Source organism: Pelophylax lessonae (assembly GCF_965119305.1).
Source record: "Pelophylax lessonae genome assembly, chromosome: 11".
NCBI lineage: Eukaryota > Metazoa > Chordata > Amphibia > Anura > Ranidae > Pelophylax > Pelophylax lessonae.
In genome coordinates this window covers 95,697,023-95,723,522 of record NC_138778.1, presented here as the reverse complement: position 1 = coordinate 95,723,522, position 26,500 = coordinate 95,697,023, and the positions used below count along the sequence as shown (strand labels likewise).

General features: G+C 45.0%; 1 protein-coding gene across 1 annotated transcript in view; it reads left to right on the top strand.

Annotated features, from left to right (window-relative positions):
• The window catches only part of BRCA1 (BRCA1 DNA repair associated), a 413,307-nt gene that overhangs the window by 307,634 nt on the left and 79,173 nt on the right, over positions 1–26,500 (top strand). The window contains exons 18-19 of the mRNA XM_082271609.1: positions 22,497–22,537; positions 26,282–26,365. Coding sequence (XP_082127735.1) covers positions 22,497–22,537; positions 26,282–26,365 — 125 coding nt within the window. The remainder of the gene's footprint in view (positions 1–22,496; positions 22,538–26,281; positions 26,366–26,500) is intronic.

Sequence of the window (26,500 nt, the reverse complement as noted above, 5' to 3'; positions counted from 1 at the left end):
CCCCCCTAATAAAGATTTAACCCTCTGATCCCCCCTGACCCCCCCTGATCACCGCCAGTTAACCCCTACACCCTCTGTCACATCAGCACTAATACAAACGTAATATACGGTATTTTTGTATTAGTGTGATTGTGATCAGAATTAGCGCAGGCGACTAAGTTTCTGTCCCAAGGAGGTTTAGGGTCCCCGCCACCCGCCCAATAAAGATTTAACCCCCTGACCCCCCCCCCCCCCGATCACCCCTACACCCCCTGCCATAACACACACCGTATACAGTATACAGTATAGCATTTTGCTATATACCCATATAAGTGTGATTTGTGGTCAGGTGTAGCGCTTGCGACCCCCCCTTTTCCACTTGAATTACCCGCCACCCCCCCTAATAAAGATTTAACCCTCTGATCCTCCCTGACCCCCCCCCTGATCACCGCCAGTTAACCCCTACACCCTCTGTCACATCAGCACTAATGCAAACGTAATATACAGTGTTTTTGTATTAGTGTGATTGTGATCAGAATTAGCGCAGACAACTAAGTTTCTGTCCCAAGGAGGTTTAGGGTCCCCCCCACCCACCCAATAAAGATTTAACCCCCTGACCCCCCCCCCCCTGATCACCCCTACACCCCCTGCCACAACACACTGTATACAGTATATAGTAACTACAATGGGGGGGGGCAAATTGGGACTTTAAAGGTGCAAATGATGGAGAAAAATCTGAATTCTCAAAAATTGAACATTTTATTACACAAAGAAAAAAGGACAAGACAGGACATTTGATAAAATGTTAAAAGCAAAGGAATGCACTCAAAAATATCAACTCTACATGTTTCGCCATCTTCATAATAGCTTCTTCAGGAGTTTTGCCAGATATTTCTTGAGAGTGAACATTTCTAAATTACAGAAAAAAAAAAAAGAACATAAACAATAGAACAAAGGAATAACTACTAGGGCAGAAACCAAAAGGTCCTAAATTTGATGCCCTCATACACTTCACAATTTTAGCACTGATATCAAAAGAATACCTTTATAAAGACCTGACCCCTTTCTTTTGCCGGAGGTGAACACAACGTAGGCCCCGGAGACCAGATGAATGAGGAGGGAGGAACTGAGACATCTAGCCCCTTAAAGTTGACCCATAGAGAGGGTGATAGCCAAGCCAAGGGTAATACGTATTGAGAATGAGAAACTGCAATATAGGAATATATTAGAAACCATATGGATTTTGTGACTTATAAATATCACATTCTTGAATGGGAATATATTTACCTATTCTGAGATCGCAATAAAATATACTTCAAAGGTATTCCAATATCAAAAGCGGGGAGGGAGAACCAAGATTATCCCATATAAATCCCCAGGAAAAAATATCCCTTTAAGCAAGACAAAAAAATATATATATGGTGTATAAGTACACCTAGAATTGTAAAAAATATATATATATATATATATATGCTGATGGTAAAAGGTAAAATGACCAAGAATATTTACCCTTATGAGGCAATATTGCACACATAGAGTTCCATCCACACTGATATGTAATCGGACGCCAAATTGCGACAGACTTTCCCAATGGTATGCTCCAAAACAATGCTGCACAAGGGAGAGAAAGGGGCATAAAGCACGAAGTAATTTAGTCAGCATAAATAAGCCCAAAAGGAATCAGTGGAATGGTGAAAAGGAGAAATGTTTCATTACCGCAGAAATCTTCAACCGCATGTGTCGTTCCCCGGTGGTCTAGTGTAATACTGACCATGTTGCCCCGGCATTTATACACCCTCTCCACTCCCGCGGCGTCTGACGTCACCGTAGGAGTGAGAGCAAGGTGCACCCGGCAATCCAATTGAAGCCAAGCAGGAAGTGCGTCATACAGACGCGACCGCATCACATGATGCGGCCCGGAACCGGAAGTCGAGGATGACTACATCCGGTCCTGTCGCCATGTAAGCAGAGGAGGTAGATTGAGAAGGAAAAATAGTCCGAAATAGGTTCAACACTCGGATCAACCCAAATGGCGCTACTTGAGCGATGATACTTACCTGAGAGAATCTGGAAATATATAAAGATATTAAGACGATTTTATAGGACACAGTCACATACAAAAATCTGCCTCAATTGCTCTCTAGTGTCTATAGTAAAAAATATGCATTCAGCTGCTGAACAAAAAGAAATAAAGAGAAAAGGAATAAAATATAATATAAGGCTCCAAAAAGGAAATCAGCCGGGAATCAAAGGCGGTGCTGCTACTAACCAGGCTGGACCGATTTACCTGGAAAAATAAGGTAGGGCACCGCGGGTGCCCATATGGGCAACAAAAGCAGAGGCAAGATGGAGGCCCAGTTCAAATTGCCTCTCAATCTGATGGAAAAAGGTCACCCGATCTGTTTGACGCCCCCAGTCATGCCCACCTACCAGCAAGGATCAGGAATTTGTTGAAAGCAGTTTGATAAAGAAAGAGAAATTCCTTGTTCTTTTGTGAGTAGAGAACTACATCTGAAAAACATAATACAATCAATTCATATCAACACTGTATAAATTAGCAATGCATAAAGCATAAGAAAAGGGGATACTGTGTCAAAGCACAGGATCCTGACCTGTTAGTTTTCAACCCGAATAATGGATTTTAACTAACAATAAATTTTTTTTACATTGCCTAGCCAAGAAAGGGCTTGAAACAAATGGATTCATTTATACCAGGATACTGAATAGCTGATAGATTAAATATCCATTTTGTTTCACGTTGCAATAAATTTCTGTCTACACTTCCACCTCGTTCATTCAGTGGAACATGTTCCAAAGCAAAAAATGTCATCATTTTATCATCAAAGCCATGATATAGACCCATATGTCGACTGATGGGACTTTCGAACTTCTTGTTTTTGACAAGTTTCACGTGATCTCGAATTCTATTAAAAAAAAGGTCTTTTTGTTTTGCCTATATAGAAGGCTTTACAGCTACAGTACATTATATATACAACTCCAATAGTTTGGCAATTTGCATAAAAATTGGGTTTATATAATTTCCCATTTGGAAGAACGATTTCACTCAAATTAGGCAAATATCTGCAGAAGTTGCACCCTCTGCAAGAATATGTGCCCGTTAATTTCCTTTTACATTTGCTTGAAGGAGTGTAATGACTATGGACCAGCTGGTCCCTTAATGATCGAGACCTTTTAAATGTTATTTGAGGACGGTCACCAATATATTTGGACACCTTTTCATCAGCCTCTAAGAGGTACCAAAATTTCTTTAAAATTAATCGTACCTGGTCATGTTGGCCAGAGTAACGAGTAATTAGCCGTACCTCATCAGTGTTAGTAGTTTTTTTCTTTTTGCCAAAAATTAAATCAGTTCTGTTCCATTTTTTAGCTCTGTGATAGGATCTTTTAAGACATGCCCTGCTATATCCCCTACATAGTAGTTGTCTCTGTAATTTTTTTGCCTCTCTCTCAAAGTCTTCTAATTGAGTACAATTACGCCTAATTCTTAAATATTGGCTATATGGTATACTCGATACCAATGGTTGAGGGTGGGAGCTATCTGCCCTTAGGATAGTATTCCCTGCGGTGGTTTTACGAAAGAGGGTGGAGCCCAATGTTCCATCTTCACCTACATAGATTGTGATATCCAAAAAATCCAAGGATTTCTGGCTATATATAGCATTTTCTATATACCCGTATAAGTGTGACTTGTGACCAGGTTTAGCGCTTGCCATCGTTCCTTTTATCCTTAGGATACCCGCCAGCCCCTTCCAATAAAGATTTAACCCCCTGATCCCCCCCTGATCACATCCAGTTAACCCCTTCCCCCCTGTCACATTGCACACTAATACACACATAATATAGTGTTTTTACTGTATTTTGTATTAGTGTGATTGTGACTTGAGATTGCGCTAGCGAGTTCGTTTCTTTCCCAAAGGAGGTTTAGGGTCCCCGCCACCCCCCCCCCCAGATCCCCGGCGCATAGTTAGAAATACCCCTTGATTACCACACACCTACACTTCCATTTCTAGTATAGTGTTTGAACAGATCAATATCTGATCTGATCAGAACTATACTAGCGCCCCCATAGTTTAGGGTTCCCAAAACACGGTGTTTGCACGATCAGCACTGATTCCGGCCAGCACCTGCGTTTAACCCTTTCACCCAGGTAAGTGTAGTAATCAATAGATTACTGTCACTTACAAAAAAACACAACACACAAAACCGCTGTGTTAGCAGAGTCAGGCCTGATCCCTGCTAGCATTAGCAGTTTTTTTGGTAGCGCTTGACAACCAGGTGCTTTTATTACCTGTGAGTCAACACCACCGTACAGGTAAATTTAGTTACCAAAATGTCTAAACGTTTGTACAGTGGTGAAGAGGCTTATAGTATGCTGGCCGTGTCATCTGATAGCGATGGGGAAGCTACAGTGACCGAATTACTGTCAGTATACGAACCAGATGACAGCAGCGGCTCCCTGACAGATAGCTCAGATGACAGATGGGTCCCTGTTAGACCCAGGCGTACCCGACCCCATTCTGGAGTTGTTGAGATGCAGGAATCGCAAGGTGCTCGTATGGAGCAGAGTGTGGTTACTAGTGCCGCTCATTTTACAACCAGCACTGCAGTATCACCTGGTGACGTGGCGAGTCCCCTAAGTGCAGTTGAAGCTGGTTCGGTGGCTAGCACAAGTAGTGGCCCGCAGCCACCGCGTATTCGTAGACAGGCCCGTAGAGCCCATAGTGCTCTCCCTGATGTGCTGGCATATCCCAATTGGCAACCCACTGATTCTACAGCGCCAGTACTTCCCCCATTCACCGCCCAACCTGGAATCTACGTGGAGACAGCTGGTTTTACGCCCCTGAACTTTTATGAGCTGTTCTTCACGGAAGATCTTTACAGATCTATTGTGGATCAATCAAATTTATATGCACAACAGTTCATCGCCGCCAACCCAAATTCGCCCCTTGCTAGACAATTCGGCTGGAAACCTATAACGGTTTCCGAATTTAAAATCTTTCTGGGCCTTTCCCTCCACATGGGCATAACTAAACAGAGTGAATTGCGGCTATATTGGTCCACTAGCCCAGTTCACCATATGCGCATGTACTCTGCCTCCATGTCCAGGGGGAGATACGAGCAAATTCTGCGATTTATGCATTTCAGCGACAATGAAATCTGTCGTCCTCGGGGAGACCCTGAATACGATCGGCTCCACAAAATTCGGCCCCTCATAGACCACTTCAATCAGCGGTTTGCAGCCTTGTTTACCCCCGAACAAGTTGTCTGCGTTGACGAGTCCCTGATTAAATTTACTGGCCGCCTTGCTATGAAACAGTACCTCCCCAGCAAGCGTGCCAAGTACGGGGTCAAACTGTATAAATTGTGTGACAGGGCCACAGGCTATACAGTTAGTTTCCGAGTCTATGAGGGAAAAGATAGCTGTGTGGAGCCCCCGAACTGCCCAGACTACATAGGGAGCAGCGGTAAGATTGTTTGGGACTTGGTGTCACCCTTATCCGGAAAGGGGTACCATTTGTACGTGGACAACTTTTATACAAGCGTGCCACTATTTATTCACCTTCTCGATTTACAAATTGGCGCATGTGGCACCGTGCGACCTAATCGCCGGGGCTTCCCCCAATGGCTTGTAAATTCCCGTCTTAGTCGGGGGGCGAGAGCCTGCTTGAAAACGGACAAATTGCTTGCTGTGAAGTGGAAGGATACACGGGATGTTTATGTTCTGTCCTCCCTTCACGCAGACACGACGATCCAAATCACTACGGCAACTGGCGTTGTGGAGAAACCCCTCTGTGTCCACGAATATAACCTTAACATGGGAGGGGTGGACCTTAACGACCAGCTTTTGGCGCCGTATTTAGTTGCCCGTAAAGCCAGACGCTGGTACAAAAAAGTGTCTGTTTACCTTTACCAATTGGCTATGCTGAACGCCTTTGTCCTATACAGGGCGTCAGGATGAACTGGATCTTTCCGGGAATTCCAGGAAGAGATCATCCTTGCCTACCTGTACCCAGGAGGCATGCCTGCCCAACTTCCCCTTCCAGTGAGCCGGCTGCATGAGAGGCATTTTTCTTATGTCCTCCCGAGTACCCCTACCCAAAGATACCCCCAAAAAAGATGTCGTGTCTGTAGTAGGCGTGACACCCCTTATTATTGTCCCAAATGTCCTGACCAACCTGGTCTCTGCATCGGGGAATATTTTGAGCGCTACCATACACTAGTGGAGTATTAGTGTAGGGAACAGCACGACACAGTGTAGGGCACACAAACACAGGGTCTCGAAGGATGTTGGATGTCCATCGACATTTTGAGAGACCCAAGCTGGAAGATCGCAGTCCCAAATCAAGACATCAAGAAACAGAAAGAAAAATAAAAGGATCCAAAAACTGTTGTTGTGTCAGTCATTTTATATGTCCTTCTACTCTTCTTACTGTACTTTTAATGTCCTTTGTTTGTTTTTTCATTCTTTTGTGACCTGTTTCTCTTGCAGGTACTCGTCGGCTACCACGCATTGATTTTATATATTCTGACACAAACGGCGTTTGCGCTCAGCATATATGGATACCTTTGCTGATAGCAGCTGTGGTGATTTTCTGATTTCAGCACTGCAGTTAAAATCCTATTTTGGTATACTAGTGTCGTGTATACCCATCATTAAATTCAGTGGGTGGTTGTTTGGGCGGTTAATGATGAGTAATACTACGCATTATTCCTGTGCTGATTTCTGATAGGTTCTCTTTTTTTCCGTTCAGCCCACAGGCTGCATGAAAAAAAAAAAAAACCTATATGCCAAACAAGGACCAGTAATGTACTGGTACGTTGCTGGAGTTTGAGTGGTTATACCAGGATGATGCCTGCAGATTTAGGCATCATCTTGGTATCGTTTTTTACAGCCAGCGGTCGGCTTACATGTAAAAGCAATCCTAGCAGGTAATTGGCCGCTAGACTGCTTTTACAAGCACCGCCGCCTTACACAGCCTTCCGTGGTTTTTCTCGGGCTCTCCTGTCCCACCAGTTAACCCGAGAGTGCAGCCGGTGGTTCAATTATCTAACCATAGAGCTAATTGGAGATGAGAATGGCTCCAATCATCTCTATGGCCTAAAATGCCGGAGGCTACGAGCATTTCATGACTTCTGTTTCGCCAGAAATAAACAGGGCCATTGGGAAATAGGGAAAGTATTTTATCACACCAATTTTGGGGTGGTCAGATGCGTTAAGGTCAGAGGAGAGATCTAGAGTCTAAAAGACCTCAATTTTTTAAAAAAAGAGTACCTGTCACTTCAGATTGCTATCATAGGGGATATTTAAATTCAGTGTGATAACAATAAAAATTATTAAAAAAAAAAAAAATTAAAGGAAAGGTGTCAAAATAACATAAAAAAGCAAAAGAAAAAAAAAATTGAGCCCCCCCCCTTTCCCCCGTGCTTGCACGCAATGGCGCACGCAAGCTTTGGTCTAGTGTCATATGTAAACCACAATTGCACCATGCATGTGAGGTATCGCCGCGATCGCCAGATCAAGTGCAGTAATTCTTGCAGTAGACCTCCTCTGTAAGTCTAAAGTGGTAACCTGTAGAGACTTTTAAATGTTTTTAAAAATGTACGTAGGTTTTTCCCGCTGTGCAGGCATGCGCAATTTTTAAAGCATGTCATGTTAGGTGTCTATGTACTCGGCATAAGATTATCTTTTAATTTTACCAAAAAAATTGGAATTATATAGTGTATTTGTGCAATAAATTTAAAAATTTTTTTTTTTTTCGCAAAAATTGCGTTTGGAAAATCTGTGCGCAAATACCGTGTGACGAAAAAATTTTCAACATCCACCATTTTATTCTATAGGGCCTCTGCTTTAAAGAAATATATAATGTTTGGGGGTTCAAAGTAATTTTCTAGTAAAAAAAAAAAATATTTTTTCATGTAAACAAAAAGGCACAGAAAAGGCTTGGTTTTCAAGTGGTTAGAAGAGTGGGTGATGTGTGGCTAAGATTGTGCATAAAATGCCGGGACAGTTCAAACACCCCCCAAATGACCCCTTTTTGAAAAGTAGACACCCAAAGCTATTTTCTGAGAGGCATGGTGAGTCCATGGAGTATTTTATATTTTCCCACAAGTTTCGGGAAAATTTATTATTTTTTTTTTTTACAAAAAGTTGTCACTAAATGATATATTGCTCACGTATGCCATGGGAATATGTAAAATGACACCCCAAAATACATTCTTTTGCTTCTCCTGAGTATAGGGATACCACATGTGTGAGACTTTTTGGGAGCCTAGCTGTGTACGCGACCCCGAAAACCAGTCCACATCTTCAGGTTTTCTAATGGCGTAAATTGCTGATTTTACCCCTGACTACCTGTCACAGTTTCAGAGGCCCTGAAATTTCAAGATAGCACAAAACCCCCCCAAATGACCCCATTTTGCAAAGTAGACACTCCAAGCTATTGGCTGAGAAGCATGGTGAGTCCATGGAATAGTTTATATTTTGCCACAAGTTTCGGGAAAATGTTTTTTTTTATTTTTTTTTTAAAAAGTGAGATCTGCAAAACATTCAACATGCCTCTCTGCAAATAGCTCAGGGTGTCTACTTTCCAAAATGGGGCCATTTGGGGGGGTTTTGTGCTATCTTGGAATTTTAGGGCCTCCGAAACTGTGACAGGTAGTGCAGAGGTGACATGAACAATTTACGCCATTAGAAAACCTGAGAGTGTTGATTGGTTTTGCGGTCCTGTACACAGCTAGGCTCCCAAAAAGTCTCACACATGGGGTATCCCCATACTCAGGAGAAGCGGCAGAATGTATTTTGGGGTGTCATTTCACATATACACATGGAATGTGTGAGCAATATACCATTTACTGACAACTTTGTGTAAAAAAAAAAAAAAAAATATATATATATATATATATATATATATATATATATATTTCCCGGAACTTGTGGCAAAATATAAAATATTCCATGGACTCACCATGCCTCTCAGCAAATAGCTTGGGGTGTCTACTTTCCAAAATGGGGTAATTTGGGGGGGGGGGGGGGGTTTGTGCTATCTTGGAATTTTAGGGCCTCCGAAACTGTGATAGTTAGTCAGGAGTGAAATCAACAATTTACGTCCTTGGAAAGCCTGAAAGTGGGGGTTGGTTTTCGGGGACCTGTACTCGGCTAGACTGCAAAAAAGTCTCACACATGGGGTATCCCTGTACTCAGGAGAAGCAGCAGAATGTATTTTGGGGTGTAATTACACATATACCCATGGCATGTGTGAGCAATATATCATTTCAATGACAACTCTGTGTAAAAAAAAAAAAAAAAAAAAAAATTTTTTTTTTAGTCATTTTTCAAACACCTGTGACAAAAAAATGAAATATTCAATGAGCTCAACATGCCTGTCAGGACATTCCTTAGGATGTCTACTTTCCAAAAAGTGGTAGTTTGGGGGGGTTTTCTACTGCCCCGCCATTTTAGCACTTCATGAAATGAGATAGGCAGTCAGAAATTAAAGCTGCGTAAATTTCACTATTTACACCATAGTTTGTAGACACTATAACTTTTGCGCAAACCAATAAAAATACGCTCATTGATTTTTTTTTTGTCAAAGACATGTAGCTAAATATATTTTGGCCAAAAAAAATGACATAAATTGAGTATATTGGATATTTTTTAAAAGACAAAGTTGAAAATGTCATTTCTCTTACGTCCTCCGACAGTCGCCGCCCACTTCATATTCATCACCAATGGGGTTATGTCCTTTATTCCGTAGGAGTAGCTAGGCAATAGAATATGTTAGTACAAAGACTTTTAACATATCCCACCCCCAGGGGGTGGTCCCCTCAGTACATAACCCTCCACTTCCTGTATCCAACTCAGTTTCTTTTGTCTAGCTGTCAGGAGTAGCTGGAAGTTTCTGTGCTGGGGCACCTTGTCTCAGCTCTCTTTCCTTTCTTTGGATTTTATTTGAGTTTTTTCTCTCTTTCTTGTTAGCTGTTATTTTACCAGCGTTAGTTAGTTCTTCTGATGAAGAGGATCATGCGGGCTGCGTCTCGGGCTGACCCCCCTGGTAGCAGGCTGTGGGTCAGTGGCTTCTCAGCCCGCCATCGAGCGTTCAGTCAGGTATCGCTCCTGAGTTATCTGAACGACCCATCCCTGTTCCGTGCAGGGATGCTAGGTGAGGTGGCTACCTCACTGGACGCTGTGCGGTTTCTCAACCCACCTTCTGATGCGTCCTGGATGCGACTCTCCCTGCCTCATGTGCAGCGGTTTGTTCGCCTGTGCGGGTCCCCCACGCCATGTGAGAGGTAAGTGCATTTATGTGGGGACCTGTCTGTCTGGGGGGTGTCAGTCTGGGACTGTGTACCTTGCCCTGTGTTCACACTATTACGTTTTCCCTATCTCTCACATTGCAAGCTGTGGGCTGCAGGAGGGGGGGCTGGCTGCACTCTGTGTCAGTTTTCTGTTTGTGTGAACGGCTGTGTGCTGTGGGGCTTGAGTTTCTCATGCTTGGGGCACATTACAGCGCCGCTGCGGCGGTTTACCATGTTCCTTTTTTTGGGCAGATGGTGTGTTTTACTTCTCCCTCATGGGGTGTGGGGGCGGCGGTTTCGGCGCCAAACGGCGCCATTTTGACTGCGATCGCTCCGGCCGCATGTTTTACATGCATGGCGGCCATTTTCTTGTAGCCTCCATAGGCTTTCACAGAGCGCCCTGTATGCCAGCATTTCCTTTCCTTCAGGAGCACCGCAGGCAGCAGCAGCAGCACCGATCTCTCCAGGTTCATTTCTTTTTATTCCCTGTATCCTGCCTTGGTATACTTGTCCCTGTGGGGGTCCCTTGTGTGGGATGCTTAGTGTGAGTGGGCTACGATCGCAGCGCTCTCTTAAAGGGGCGGTCACCCATTTATTTTTGCTGCTACAAGGGCATGGATTTTCAGGAATACTAGTTTCCTGCCAATTTAGGGGGAAGCCAGGGGACTGCGGTTTCCCCCCCCGGGGGGGGGGGATTTGGCTGCGATTGTGGCTAGCCTTGCGACTCGGGTGCAAATGCTGGTGGTTGCTCAATCCTCTAAAAGGCCCAGAGTTTTCAATTTCCTCTGTTTCAAGAGGGTGATGGTACTGGGGCTGCTGGGGCAGAGATCTCCTTATCGGGGTCTCGTTCCTCCCGGGACCTTATAGGGTCAGTAATGGAGGCTGAGGTAGAGGGGGTTGATAATTCTCCCCCTGGCTCGTCTGAAGAGCTTGCGCTCATGGATGAATTGGTTGCTTCTATCAAGCAAACTCTGCGTTTGGAGGAGGAAACATGTCCTCCAGCTGCCTTGGCGGCTTATGGGACGCAGAAAAGGCGCATATCATCGCAGATGTTTCCATGCACTGATGATTTTCAGCGCGCTGTGAAAGAACGATGGCGTAATATACGCAAACCTTTTGCTGTACCAAGTAGGTTTAAGCTGCGCTATCCTTTTACGCCCGCTACTGATGGGCGTTGGTGTGTCCCACCTCCGGTGGACCAGGCGTTAGCAGTTTTGAACAAGTCCACTGCGATTCCTGCTGCAGACACCCCGGTGTTGCGGGATGCCACGGACAAGAGGATGGAGTCCTTTGCCCGTCGTACCTATTCTATTATGGGTTCTATGTTGAAAGCTTTATTGCTTCACTTATGGCGGCCCAGGCGGTCGCGAACTGGACGCAGGTGCTTAGGCGTGTCCTGGTGGCTGATTCTGCCCCCCAGGCGACTTTGGATATGGTGGATCAAATCCACCAGGGTGTCATGTATTTGTGTGATGCGGACCTGGATATGGTTCCGTTGGCTGCACGTGTACACAGTGTGGCGGTGTTATCTCGCCGCCTGGTTTGGTTGAAGTGTTGGTCTGTGGATCAATCTTCATGTAAGACCTTGGCCAATCTGCCGTTTGATGGTTCTCGCCTTTTTGGCGAATCCCTGGATGCCCTAATTAAAGGGGTCATGGGGGGTAAGAGCACGCTCTTACCTCAATCCCACTAGACTAAGACGGCTCCTGGAAAACAGAATGCTTTCTTTCGGCCCCCTCTGGGGTCCTTTCGTGCCTTTCGGTCACATTTTGGGACAAGCCGTCCAAGGGTCAGGGCTCCCGCAAGAAGCCGTGGGCAGGTAAGCAAAAGTCCGGCCAATCCGGTTCTGCGGCCCACAACAGTGCGGCCTGAAGGGGCGCCCTCACCCACTTCACAGGAAATTGTTCGATCTGGCCACTAGATCGAGTTTCTCTCTCGGCCGGAGAGCAGATTTTTTCCCTCAAGTCTTCTGTTATCCCCGGAGCGTTTGCGGGACCTGCATCTAGCGGTGCAGGACCTGAGGGCTCAGGGAGTGGTGGTCCCGGTGCCTCATTGGGACAGATTTCGGGGGTTCTATTCCAATCTGCTCACCGTGCCCAGGAAGGAGGGCAAGGTGCGTCCGATTCTGGACTTGAAGGCGCTGAACCGCCTTGTGCGGGTGCGCAAGTTCCGCATGGAATCCCTGCGGTCGGTGGTGGCTGCCCTGGTTCCGGGGGAGTTCATGGCTTCCATCGACTTGCAAGATGCGTATCTTCACATCCCGATTTTCGAGGGTCACCAGAGGTACCTTCGATTCGCCATAGCGGAAGATCATTACCGATTTGTGGCGTTGCCTTTTGGTCTCGCCTCGGCTCCAAGGGTGTTCACCAAAGTGCTGGCACCGGTTCTGGCTTTGTTGAGGGCCCAGGGCATTTCGGTTCTGGGGTATCTGGACGATATTCTGGTTCGGTCTGCGACCAGCCAGAGTCTGGCGAAGGATCTGTCCGTCACGTTGCAGACTCTGCAGGAGTTTGGTTGGACGATCAATTTTCCAAAGTAGACATTGTGCCCATCGGTTCGGATTTCTTACCTGGGTATGATTCTGGACTCTGTCCAGGCGTAGGTCTTCCTGCCGGAAGAAAAACTCGCAGCTCTTCAGGAGGCAGTCAGGTCCCTCAGGGACGTTCCATCTTCGTCCATTCGGACGTGCATGCGGTGTCTGGGATTGATGGTCTCGGCTTTCGAGGCGATTTCCCTTCGCCCAGTTTCACACACGGGATCTCCAAGCGGAGATATTGTCCAAGTGGGACGGGCGTCCGCAGTCTCTGGATCTCCAGATGTCATTAAGTTCTCAGACCAGAAGGGATCTTCTGTGGTGGCTTCTATCCCCCTCAGTATCGGGGGGCAAGTCTTTTCGTCCCCTTTCGTGGACGGTGATCACCACGGACGCCAGCCTGTCGGGCTGGGGTGGTGTTCTGGGCGTTCTGTCCACCCAGGGTGTTTGGTCGACGGAGGAATCCTCCCTTCCGATCAACGTTCTGGAACTGCGAGCGATACTCCTCTGTCTTCGTCGTTGGACGGACAATCTTCACGGCTACCCGGTTCGGGTGCAGACAGACAATGCCACGGCGGTGGCTTACATCAATCACCAAGGGGGCACCAGGAGTGCCCGGGCGGCTCGAGAAGTGGCCGCGATTCTGTCTTGGGCCGAGACGCATGTCCCGGCAATATCGGCAGGTCACATTCCGGGGGTGAAAATTTGGCAGGCGGATTATCTGAGCCGTCGAACCCTGGACCAGGGAGAATGGTCCCTTCACCCGGCTGTCTTCCAGATGTTGTGCGCGAGGTGGGGTCTTCCGGAGGTAGACCTGTTCGCGTCTCGTCTGAACTACAAAGTACCACGGTTCGTGGCAAGGACGTGCGATCCTCGGGCAGACGCGTCGGACGCGTTGGTTGCCCCGTGGCATCAGTACCAACTGATGTATGCGTTCCCGCCGATTTAATTGCTGTCCAGGTTCCTTCGCGGAACCGACCACGGTGATTCTTGTGGCACCGGACTGGCCTCGCCGGTCCTGGGACGCAGACCTCGTAAATCTGGCAATCGACGCCCCGTGGCGTCTGCCTCTTCGAGAAGATCTTCTGTCGCAAGGACCTATCTTCCATCCTGCTTTACAGTCGCTGGCCTTGACGGCCTGGCTGTTAAAACCGAGGTCCTGAAGAACAGGGGTCTTTCCCCTGAGTTCATTCACACCTTGATAAATGCGAGGAAGTCTTCCTCGGGGAAGGTTTATTACCGTACTTGGAAGGCGTATTTTGCCTGGTGCGAATCCAGGGGTTTCTCTCCTGACACTTATTCGGTGTCTAGGGTGTTGCCCTTCCTTCAGACGGGTGTTGACCAGCGTCTGGCGCTGGCCACGATCAAGGGTCAGGTGTCTGCTTTGGCCGTTCTTTTTCGACGGCCTGTGGCATCTGATTCTTTGGTTAGCACTTTTGTGCGGGGGGTACGTCATCTGATCCCTCCTAGGAGGGACCCTCTTACCCCTTGGGACTTGAATCTAGTTCTATCAGTATTGCAGCGTGCTCCTTTTGAAAGGTTCAGGGAGATCTCGCTGTCTTTGTTATCCAAGAAGGTCGCCTTTTTGGTGGCTATCACCTCGACTCGTCGAGTGTCGGGGCTGGCAGCCTTGTCCTGCAAGTCTCCGTGTCTGGTTGTGCATTTGGACAAGGTGGTCTTGCGACCTAACCCTTCTTTTCTTCCAAAAAGGGTTTCGGACATTGTCAAACCTTCGCTTTGCGCGAAGCCGAAGCATCCGACGGAGGTGTTGCTTCACTCCTTGGATGTTGTCCGGGCGATTAGAGTCTATTTCACATCGACTGAGTCTTCTCGCAAGTCGGATGCCTTGTTTGTCCTTGTTTGTCCTTCCCTAGTTCCCCCTGTACCTGTGAAGGCGCACTCTACCAGATCTCTGAGTACGTCTTGGGCCTGTCGTCATAGGGCCTCTGTGGCCCAGGTGTGTGAGGCGGCGACTTGGTCGACCGTACACACTTTCACGATATTCTACAGAGTAGATGTTCAGGCATCGGCTGATGCTTCCTTTGGCCGCAAGGTTCTTAGTGCGGCAGTTTCCTAGAGCCCTTGTTACGGGTTCTTTGGCTTTTTGGGATTTTTGTTTTTTCCCTGGGTTTTCTTGCTCCTGTTGAGCGAGTGTTTTGTTCTTATGCCCAACTGGTTTCCTTCCTTTGGTAAGGTTCCTTTCTCTGATGGGGAGACGGCGTTGCCTTGGGCGCGGCTGTGTTCTTCCCACCCCTCATGTTTACACTGCTTTGGGACATCCCCATTGGTGATGAATATGAAGTGGGCGGCGACTGTCGGAGGACGTAAGAGAAAACGGAATTTTTGTAAAATCTTACCTGTAAAATTCCTTTCTCTGAGTCCTCCGACAGTCGCCGCCCCCGCCCCTCTTTTGGGGTTTTGATGTACTCTCTACTGCTATTCCACTGAAACTGAGTTGGATACAGGAAGTGGAGGGTTATGTACTGAGGGGACCACCCCCTGGGGGTGGGATATGTTAAAAGTCTTTGTACTAACATATTCTATTGCCTAGCTACTCCTACGGAATAAAGGACATAACCCCATTGGTGATGAATATGAAGTGGGCGGCGACTGTCGGAGGACTCAGAGAAAGGAATTTTACAGGTAAGATTTTACAAAAATTCCGTTTTTTTTGCAAAATTTTCGCTCTTTTTTTATTAATATCGCAAAAAATAAAAAGCGCAGAGGCGATCAAATACCACCAAAAGAAAGCTCTGTTTGTGGGAAAAAAAGGACGTAAATTTCGTTTAGGTACAGCATTGCATGACCGAGCAATTATCAGTTAAAGTCACGAAGTGCCAAGTTGAAAAATGGGGTCTGGTCTTTAAGCTGCAAAATCCTCCGGTGGTAAAGTGGTTAAGGTTACATTTATCAATATTAAACCTCATTTGCCACATAATTTCTCAATTAAATAGTGTATTGAGATTGACCTGTAAGTTGGAGAAATCCTGTAAAGACGTCATTCCACTACATAGCTAAGTGCCATCTGCATCTGATTGGCTGTGGCCAATCACAGCACAGATCTCTGTTTGTATGCACAAAATCTGGCTGGATTTCTCCCTGCTGTTCAGAACTAAAAGAAAGGAGACCCCAGTCAGATCAGTGAGTAAAAGCAGCACAGATACATTTGCTAGGCACACAATTAACCCCTTGATTGCCCTCTTGATCTCCCCTTTCACTCAGCCAGTGCTATTATTAGTACAGTGTCAGTATCACTGTGTATTAGTCATGTCGTCAGTGTCCCTCCCAGCCAATGTCAGTTAGTGCCAGGTTGTCCGCCACACTATAAGAGTCACAATATAAATAGCGGATGACTGCCATTACTAGTATAGTGTCTGTATGGATCAGAACTATGCGAGTGTCCCCAATAGTATAGTGTTCCCAAAAATACAGTGTTATCAGAATTAGCCCCCCGATCACTGGCAGCACCTGCGACATGTAGCAGAATACATTTTGGCCCAAATTTTTAAATAAATTTAGTTTTATTGGATATGTTTATTAACAAAGTGGAAAATACCCTATATCGTATATATTTATTTTCAAAATTGTAGTTTTTTATTTTTTTTTTTTAGTTTATATAATAAAAAATAAAAATCTAGTGGTGATCAAAGCTTTTTTTTTGTGTGAAAAATATGACACATTGAATTGCGTATAGTGTTGCATGACAGAGCAATTGCCAGGTTAAGTAGCACATTGCTAAATAACAAAAAATGAAGGGGGCAAAATCTTCTGGAGGTCAAGTGGTTAAGGGAAACAGGTCCATTCCCTCTGTTTGTTTGATCTACTCCTAAGTACTGGTTCTATGCAGAATGGAAGCATGCTGGAATTGTGGGGGGGGTTTATACCTGGCTGGCCAGTGGCTTTTTTCTTTACCAGTGTCCAATGCTCCTAGGCGGCTGCTGTACATGTATGTACTGCTGTGCAGTATTGTGTTGTGTGTGTTTGGACACACATTGTTCTTTCCTCTGTATCTTGCCCTCTTTAGATACCACTCACTTCACAGTATTGATGCCGAGCAGTGAGATGGCTCTTTCAGTACACAGAGCACGCTAGCCACTTTTAATACAAGCAGATAATGTGAATTAGCTCCTTAGTGGTTAGGCTCAACAGAATGAGTACTAACCCCTGAGCCAACTACCCCCAGCATCTGAGTGTTTAACCTCTCATTCATCTGTCAGCAATGTATCTGCTTTTTCCTCTGAGCAATTGGCTTCAAGAGCATTTGCTGTAACCCCTTCATGTTGAGTATCCAGGGTGTGCGTGTTAACCCCTCAGTGACCTATCCCAAGAATATGAGCATTACACTCTTGGCACCCAGTCCCCAGCTTATGTGGTAATGCCTCATTGCCCATCAGCAACCACATATGTGTTAATTTCTAGGGATGCACCGAAATGAAATTCTTGGCCGAAGCCGAATAATAATGAAATGTTTGGCCGAAGGCCGAATACCGAACGCGGTGTTTCGCATTTTTTCCATTTATTTTGCCAATTTTTTGTCCTCTCTCTTGTCCTCTCATGTCTCTCTCTCGTCCTCTCATGTCTCTCTCTCTCTCTCTCTTGTCCTCTCATGTCTCTCTCCCTAAATGTTACTGTAGGGAATGGGATTCAGTGCACACTGCAGCCTTGTACCATAGGGTTAATGTTAGTGACACTGTAGGGATTGGGAAGGATGCTGGGAATGGAAATCAGGAAGCATGCAGGCAGCCTTGTAAATTTTAATTGCAGATACAGGGCACTGGGCAGGTCAGGGTTAATGTGGTAACATAAATTACTCAGTGACAGTCAGTCAGTGTCAGTGTGGACTCGATCAGATTGTGACAGACAGTCTCTCATAGTGGTGGTAGTAGGAGGCTGGAGGTGAACTAGTAGGAGCCTGGAAAGGAGCACAGCCGCATACATACATTACTCACTCGTGCACTGCAGCCCGCCCCACACATTCAGTGAGTCTTACTCTCCTCCCTAGTTTTTTCAATGGCACATTCAGGAAGCCAATAACGCTGTGAGTAGCGGCACAGCGGAACCAATCAGGTGTGCAGGCACGCGTGATTGGTTCGCTGTGCAGCTAATCACGGCGTGATTGGCTTCCTGAATGTGCCATTGAAAAAACTAGGGAGGAGAGTAAGACTCATTGAATGTGTGGGGCGGGCTGCAGTGCACGAGTGAGTAATGTATGTATGCTCACCGCTGAAGTGTCCCGGCTTCCCCTGCCTAACACGGAAGTCTGTGAGTCCTCCTGTCCTCCTCCGAGTCCCTTCCCCCTGTAAATATCGTGACCTCTGCGATATGAATATCGCCTACGGCCACAGAACGATAGTCGATATCATATCGACTATCGTTCAGCCCTATTGTTCGGCACAAAATTATTCGGCCTTTTGACTTATTCGGCCGAACACCGAAAGTGCTATTTTTTCTATTTTCGGCCGAATAATGTTCGGCTGCCGAATATTCGGTGCTTCCCTATTAATTTTGCAAAGCCCTGACCTCAAGTCATATGCATTATCCCCTCAGCGCCCCCCCAGCCCATGTGTGTTATCTCTCCAGCGCTTAGTCTCCACCCCTTGTATGTTATTTCACAAGTGCTCAGTTCCCAGCCTGATCTACATTAGTTCCACAGCAACCAGTACCTAGCTCATGTAGGATTAGCACTCCGTACTCAATGTGTGCTCTAACCTCCTCTCCTAGTCTTCTGTATTTCTTATGCTTTTGTGCAGTATTCCCTCAGCTACCAGTACTCAAGCATGTGCATTAAACCCTCATTGGCACTCAGCAGCCAGTCCCTAGTACATGGAATAACCCCTTAGTGCTCAGCACCACTTACTCTTGGATTTTATTACAAAAACAATGTTTTTCCATTTCAGCTTTCATTTTTTGAGTCTTATTTTGGACTTCCATTGTCCCCAGTTCTACCTACAAATTCTGCCTGTTCCAGTTCCCTCCTCAGCAACTTCACAGTGCACAGTACCACTGACATGTTCCCTTCCTTTTCCACAGCATAACCTTCTTTCATTTTAGCTGGTCTATTTTCTGGACAGTGTTTTTTGACCTCCCGGTAAAACTGTGTGTGTGAAGAGCTCATATTATTTAGAGATGTTGTTACTATATATGGAAAGATCAGTAACCCGCATTTGTGGTCAAATGCTCCTAAGCTGGCCATACATTCATCCAAATTCAGCTGGTTGAGCAGGGAGCAGCCAAAATGCAATTCATGTGTTGCTACTGTGGTTGAACAAAAGTCGATCTACTGTTTGACTTCTGTTCAACCGCCCTGTCAGATTTAGATGCTTGATCAGCACTGCAGGCAATAGACTGCAGCACTGATCTGTGTATTATGACGGCAAAGAATTTTCCCCACTATCAGAATACACCGACACAGCGGCGAGGATTCCCCCATCCACCTTGAATCTGTGGATAGGGAAATTGGGTCAGGTTTTTTTTTTTTTTTTTCGTTCAACCTGCTAGTTAAACAAAAAAAAATATGACTTAACATATCTACAAATCTACTCTTTCTGCACATATTGCCGCTGTCACACCCTGCACATTCCTCTCCTATGCAATCTGCCCACCATAACACCCTCTACACTTCTCTTGCATAAACTGCCCGCTGTCATACTCATGAGGATAAACGACTTGGATGGTTGGTGTGGTCAGAGAACAGAATTTCAGTTATAGAATGGCTAGTTTGTTGTAAGTTAGGTACAATAATTGTGGATATTTAAAAAGACCTGTCACAAATGTGAAAAATTGTAGGTAAATATACAGCAAATTAAATTATTTTAAAGGTTAGCAGTGTTTTTAATTTCCAGAAATTCCCATTCAAAGTTTTATTCCTGTTCAATGTTTTAAACTTGCTAGAAAAATGGAGTAGTCATTTCCCTAGTAGAACAACCCCTTCTCCTTGCATGCCATCACCTTCTCCTCTTTTGGGACTGTCTAAATACTCTGTGCTGGCCTAGGAGGGTCATCCATGATGATAGCATCCAGCAGCAATCTCTGGTCTTTTTTTGAGTGTCTACACAAGGAAGGCCTTTACAGGTAACTAACATGTGTAAAATAAATTAACTGCACATATATTCTTATGGAAAGATTTTTGTTAAGATTAAGGATAAAAAAAACCTTCAGTCTTTACAATCCCTTTAAATTATAATCCTAAATACCTTCTTGCACAATGCCGCTGTGCGGTCATGTGACCTCCCTCTGCTGGCTAGCTGACGTTGGAGGGGTATCTCAGCCCCTTCCACTTCTCTCCTTAGATTGGGGAAGAAGAGCGGAGGGAGGCCATGTGAAAGAAGCTATTTAGGATTATAATTAAAGAAAAAACTGACACACACAGTACATTATCTTGCTACAACAGAGGGGATGCCAGTTATTTATAAATCTGACTTTACAACCACTTTAGTTCCACCTCTGATTAAAATAAAAGCATGCTTCTTTTACTCAACTGTATAACATTACTATCTTTACATTGTCTATGAAATAAATATATTTTATACTAACTGGGTCGTGTCAGATATACTGTGTGTGTGTGTGTGTGTGTGTGTGTGTGTGTGTGTGTGTGTGTGTGTATATATGTGTAATATACAGTGGGTATGGAAAGTATTCAGACCCCCTTAAATTTTTCACTCTTTGTTATATTGCAGCCATTTGCTAAAATCATTTAAGTTCATTCTTCTTCCTCATGAATGTACACATAGCACCCCATACTGACAGAAAAACACAGAATTGTTGACATTGTTGCAGATTTATTAAAAAAGAAAAACTGAAATATCACATGGCCCTAAGTATTCAGACCCTTTGCTCAGTATTTAGTAGAAGCCCCCTTTTGATCTAATACAGCCAGGAGTCTTTTTGGGAAAGATGCAACAAGTCTTTCACACCTGGATTTGGGGATCCTCTGCCATTCCTCCTTGCAGATCCTCTCCAGTTCTGTCAGGTTGGATGGTAAACGTTGGTGGACAGCCATTTTTAGGTCTCTCCAGAGATGCTCAATTGGGTTTAAGTCAGGGCTCTGGCTGGGCCATTCAAGAACAGTCACTGAGTTGTTGTGAAGCCACTCCTTCGTTATTTTAGCTGTGTGCTTAGGGTCATTGTCTTGTTGGAAGGTAAACCTTAGGCCCAGTCTGAGGTCCAGAGCACTCTGGAGAAGGTTTTTGTCCAGGATATCCCTGTACTTGGCAGCATTCATCTTTCTCTCGATTGCAACCAGTCGTCCTGTCCCTGCAGCTGAAAAACACCCCCACAGCATGATGCTGCCACCACCATGCTTCACTGTTGGGACTGTATTGGACAGGTGATGAGCAGTGCCTGGTTTTCTCCACATTTTGGTCTCATCAGACCAGAGAATCTTATTTCTCACCATCTTGGAGTCCTTCAGGTGTTTTTTTTAGCAAACTCAATGCAGGCTTTCATGTGTCTTACACTGAGGAGAGGCTTCCGTCGGGCCACTCTGCCATAAAGCCCCGTCTGGTGGAGGGCTGCAGTGATGGTTGACTTTCTACAACTTTCTCCCATCTCATGACTGCATCTCTGGAGCTCAGCCACAGTGATCTTTGGGTTCTTCTTTACCTCTCTCACCAAGGCTCTTCTCCCCCGATAGCTCAGTTTGGCAGGACGGCCAGCTCTAGGAAGGGTTCTGGTCGTCCCAAACGTCTTCCATTTGAGGATTATGGAGGCCACTGTGCTCTTAGGAACCTTAAGTGCAGCAGAAATCTTTTTGTAACCTTGGCCAGATCTGTGCCTTGCCACAATTCTGTCTCTGAGCTCTTCAGGCAGTTCCTTTGACTTCATGATTCTCATTTGCTCTGACATGCATTGTGATCTGGAAGGTCTTATATAGACAGGTGTGTGGCTTTCCTAATCAAGTCCAATCAGTATAATCAAACACAGCTGGACTCAAATGAAGGTGTAGAACCATCTCAAGGATGATCAGAAGAAATGGAAAGCACCTGAGTTAAATATATGAGTGTCACAGCAAAGGGTCTGAATACTTAGGACCATGTGATATTTCAGTTTTTCTTTTTTAATAAATCTGCAACAATGTCAACAATTCTGTGTTTTTCTGTCAGTATGGGGTGCTATGTGTACATTCATGAGGAAGAAGAATGAACTTAAATGATTTTAGCAAATGGCTGCAAAATAACAAAGAGTGAAAAATTTAAGGGGGTCTGAATACTTTCCGTACCCACTGTATATATACACACACACATATATATATATATATATATATATATATATATACACACACACATATATTATTAATTTTACATGCTGTAAGTAGGCTATGTGTGTGTGTGTGTACCCTTGCCATCTGGTACAGTCTTTTGAACTAAAGTCACAGATATAAGCGAAAATAGTAATGGCAGTAATTGCTTGAGGCCTGTAGAGTCTGATAAGATGATTGTTTTGCATCTTTTTCTTACCACAAAACAGAATAAACAGTTTCTTATTTATGTACACATCCTCTTTCCTCACAAGTCATTTTCAGTTCTTGAACAGCATAGAAAAAATCATTATGATATGCATCTTTGAGAGAAAATTTATAAGACTCAAGTATGTATTTTATGCTGAAGGCTGCTTATCTGCACTGAGCAAATTCTAATGTAATCAGTTACTTTGACTTTCTTTTATCTAGGGATTGTACAGTCTTTCAGAGAGGGAAGAATCCTTGATGAGGTAAGTCGGATATTGAATATCTTTAGGCATTATATTAGATAATAATCTTGATACATAATGCTATGTCTACGCTTGTCATCTTTCATAAGATGAGACTTCTGCGATTGCTTGTCCCTTACCTGTTGCCTTGATCCTGTCATCGCTTTATCCTTTGCCAAACTGCTTTTCTAGCCCAGTGTGTTTTTGTTTCTCACAAAGTATCTGGCTTGAAAAAGAAGTATTCACTGTACATGCCTATCGCTAATCAATAAATTATTTTTGCAATACAAATGATGGCACTGGAGACTGAATACAAACATCTGCTTCTTGTGACTTCACACAGGTCCTCTAAGCTGGACATTGTATGATCAGAGTGTCCAACTTGGGCATTTGGGGTTTTATTTTTTGGTCAATAGATGACATACTAGACGTTTAAAATAATTGCTGTGAGACAATATTTACAAAAGAAACCCCCATTTGTCCCCAGAAAAACAGTGTTTACATTTTTTTGTAGTAATGGTATGACAATTTTTTTTAAATAAAACAAAAACAGCCCATAGTGGAAATTTAAAAATGGCTCTTTTTCTTAAGCGCTATTCAGGTACAAGAGCTAAGAAACTGAATAAATATTTAAATACATTACCATCAAATCTTGTTTGCCCGGGTAAAAAAAAAAAAAAAATGTTCTTTTTTTTTTTTTTGGCTCTTTTTCTTAAGCGCTATTCAGGTACAAGTGCTAAAGTATTTAAAATGTATAGGAAACTGAATATATGTTTGAATACATTACTGTCAAATCTTGTTTGCCCAGGTAAAAAAAAAAAGATGTACTTCCTCAAAATTCTACAAACAATACCCCATAATGAAACAAGTTAGAAATCTTTGCAAAGTTATTAAAAATAATTAATGAAAAAAAAAAAAATCACACGTACATAAGTATTCACAGCCTTTGCTCAATACTTTGTTGAAGCACCTTTGGCACCAATTACAGCCTCAAGTCTTTTAAGAGTATGATGCTTAAAGCTTGGCACACCCATTTGGACAGTTTCTCCCATTCTCCTTTGCAGGACCTCTCAAGCACCATCAGGTTGGATGCCTTCCTGTCAGACAATCCCCTTCATCTGTCGCACCCCCCACACACACACACACACACACACACACACTTATGCTGGGCTGTGTGGGTGATCTGGTCAACCTCCTGTGGTGGGGGCAGGGCGCTATGCTAGCAATGGGGGTGGGGGGTGCGCCGCCGGCTACCGGACGATCAGCTGTGATGGGGGGTTGTACCTGGTGGGGGGCTCCTACCAGGGCCCCCCATCCTGCCTGGCCCTGTGCTTGAGGACGAGGGATCCCTTCTGGTGCTTTGCGGGGTCCCTATTTTGTTGTAGACTTGTGCTGCAATGCACAGCGGCTATGTTTGTGTAGTCCGGCGGCCATTTTGCGGTGGTCTGCCATAGAAAACAGCAGAGATCTTGTTTGTGGAGCCTTCTGGGTGGCGTTTATGGCGGTGGGAGCCCCTCCTCATCCCCTGGTGCTGACTTCTGGATTCTTTAATTTCTTGATCCCTGCTCGTGCGGTGCAGATTTTCCTGGTGGCTGAAGTGGCTGGTTTCTGCTGGGTGGTGAGTCTGGTGGGTTCCTTTCCCTTTCTGCTGATGATCCATTGGTGCTCTGTCACTGGCAAACCCGGTGGTTCTGCCTGAGCGGTGGGGGTTGTCCCTTAGTGTTTTATACTTTTTTGTGGGGTTCCCCTGGTGACTCATGGATCCCCTCTCGGGGGGCTGCGGGGCTCTCCAGGTCCCATCGATGCATTGACGGTGGTCCTGGAGTCCTTCGTGTCCCGGGTGGAGGTAGCTTTTTGACGACGGGCTGGCATAAAGCACCCCCGGCTGGCATAAAGCAACCCCGCCTTCACCTGGCTCATCAGATCCTGAATCTGATTTGGCCACCGTGGGTCACCCTGCTGGGTCTGCGACCATGCGCCCTGAATCCTCAGATAGTGAGGAGGACTCCTCCACTTCTGCACCTGCGCACGAAAAGGCACTGGTGGACGCACTGATTGCATCTGTACTTAAGACTTAAAGATGGAGGTCGCAGCTGCAACAGAGGCGCAGATTCCCTTTGCCACTCACAAGCCATTCAGAGCAGCAAAGGTGTTCCCTTTTCCCTCCTATTTTTGACAGAATTATCACTACAGAGTGGGGACGAGCAAAGCCTCCCCTTGTGGTCCCTAAGCGAGTTGCTCCACCCTATGATGAGTTCCTTCCTCACTGGTGGTTGACCCTCCGGTTTCCAGATTAAACAAGGCAACCATGATTCCGGTTGAAGAGTTCCCGGCCTTTAAGGACTCGGCTGACAGGAAGGCCAAGGCTGTGGCCCGCAATATGTACACTCGGGCTGGTTCGGAACTAAGGTCGATATTCTGAGGGGGGTAGCTCCTCCCTGCCTTTGGTGAGCTGGTGGACCAGCTGGTCCAGGGGCTGCAATTTATCTGTTATGTCTCTTTGGATCCGGCTCCCCTAGTGGCTCGGCTCTGTTTCGACTGGTCCTTCGGCGTGTCTTTTGACTCAAATGCTGGTCTGTGGACCAGACTTCTAAAAAGGCCTGCATGATCTTCCCTTTCAATGAGATTGCCTGTTTGGTGCTATCCTGGAAGACATCATTAAAGGTCTCACAGGAGAAAGAGTACCTTTCTTCCACAGACTACTAAGGGCAAGGACCCTCGTCGTGGACGTGGACCCTCCTTCTCGGCTCATAAGATTTTTTTTCGTCCCTCAGGGTCGACTGACAAGGGATCTAAGACCTTTGGGCAGATGGTCATCCCTCTGGACTTGCATGCAGGTGCTGGGCCTGATGGTGTTTACCTTTTGAGGCGGTTCTGTTTGCACAGTTCCATACGAGGTCCCTGCAAGGGAGATTCTGGCCAAATGGGAGAAGAATCTGCAGTATCTGGACAATCAGATCCGGCTGAGCTGGGGAACGAGAGAGTCCCTTATATGGTGGCTTCGTTCTCCAGTGCTTCAGCTGGGCAAATCCTTCCTCCCCTTGTATTGGACAGTGGTCACCAAGGATGCCAGTCTGGGGAGATGAGCATCTTCATCTAGTGACAGAGGTAGTACTCTGCCTGTTTGGGATGGGAATCAACAAGCCTTATATGCATGCAGCTTTTAATGGAAGAAAATTACTTAATGCAGTGATTAATATATCACAAGTGTGTTTGAGCTGAATTCCTCTCTCCTTTAGTCTGTGCCTGGCTGTGTAGATTCCTTCACACAAAATACTGTCCAATAGGAAACTTTTTTTACATGAAGTGGAGATGCATTTTTTTCTTGGTTAAAAATAGATGCTTATGGTTTCTAAAATATAACTTTGTTAAGAATATTGTTTTTGTAATTTAAAGGTTATGTAATGTATGTTTATTTTATTTACTTTTTTGTTGCTATCTTTGTAAGGAGACCTTAGGTGTTCTGAATGGCGACTATAATTAAAATGTATTATTATGATTGTTATATAGAATACACGTTGAAAGAATCTGTGTGGACTAGGCAGATGAAAATAAAATACATATATTTTATTAGAATAAGTTACATGGAGAAAATGTATTTTTGCATAAGGTATATTCAAGTTTATCTAGGCCCACTCATTAAAATTGTTAAATTTGTCAAGAGTCCTTTAACAGTATTTAACCTTGTAACGGTTTCATAGGCACAAAAAGTGTTCAGCATCTAGCAGTCATAACTCTGCAAGTGTATCTTTTTTTCTTTTTCAGTATGACTTTGAAGTGAAGGGAGATGTGATCAATGGAAGAACTCACAGAGGCCCCAGAAGATCTAGACTAGGATCAGATGGACTGGTATGGTTACCGCTCTAGAATTTAATATGCTGCCTCTGGATCTGGCCAGAGAACCAATATAATTCTATCACTCAGCCTGCATGCTTCTAATCTCTCTCCTAAATACATTTGCATCTATATTTTTTAAAAAGCCAA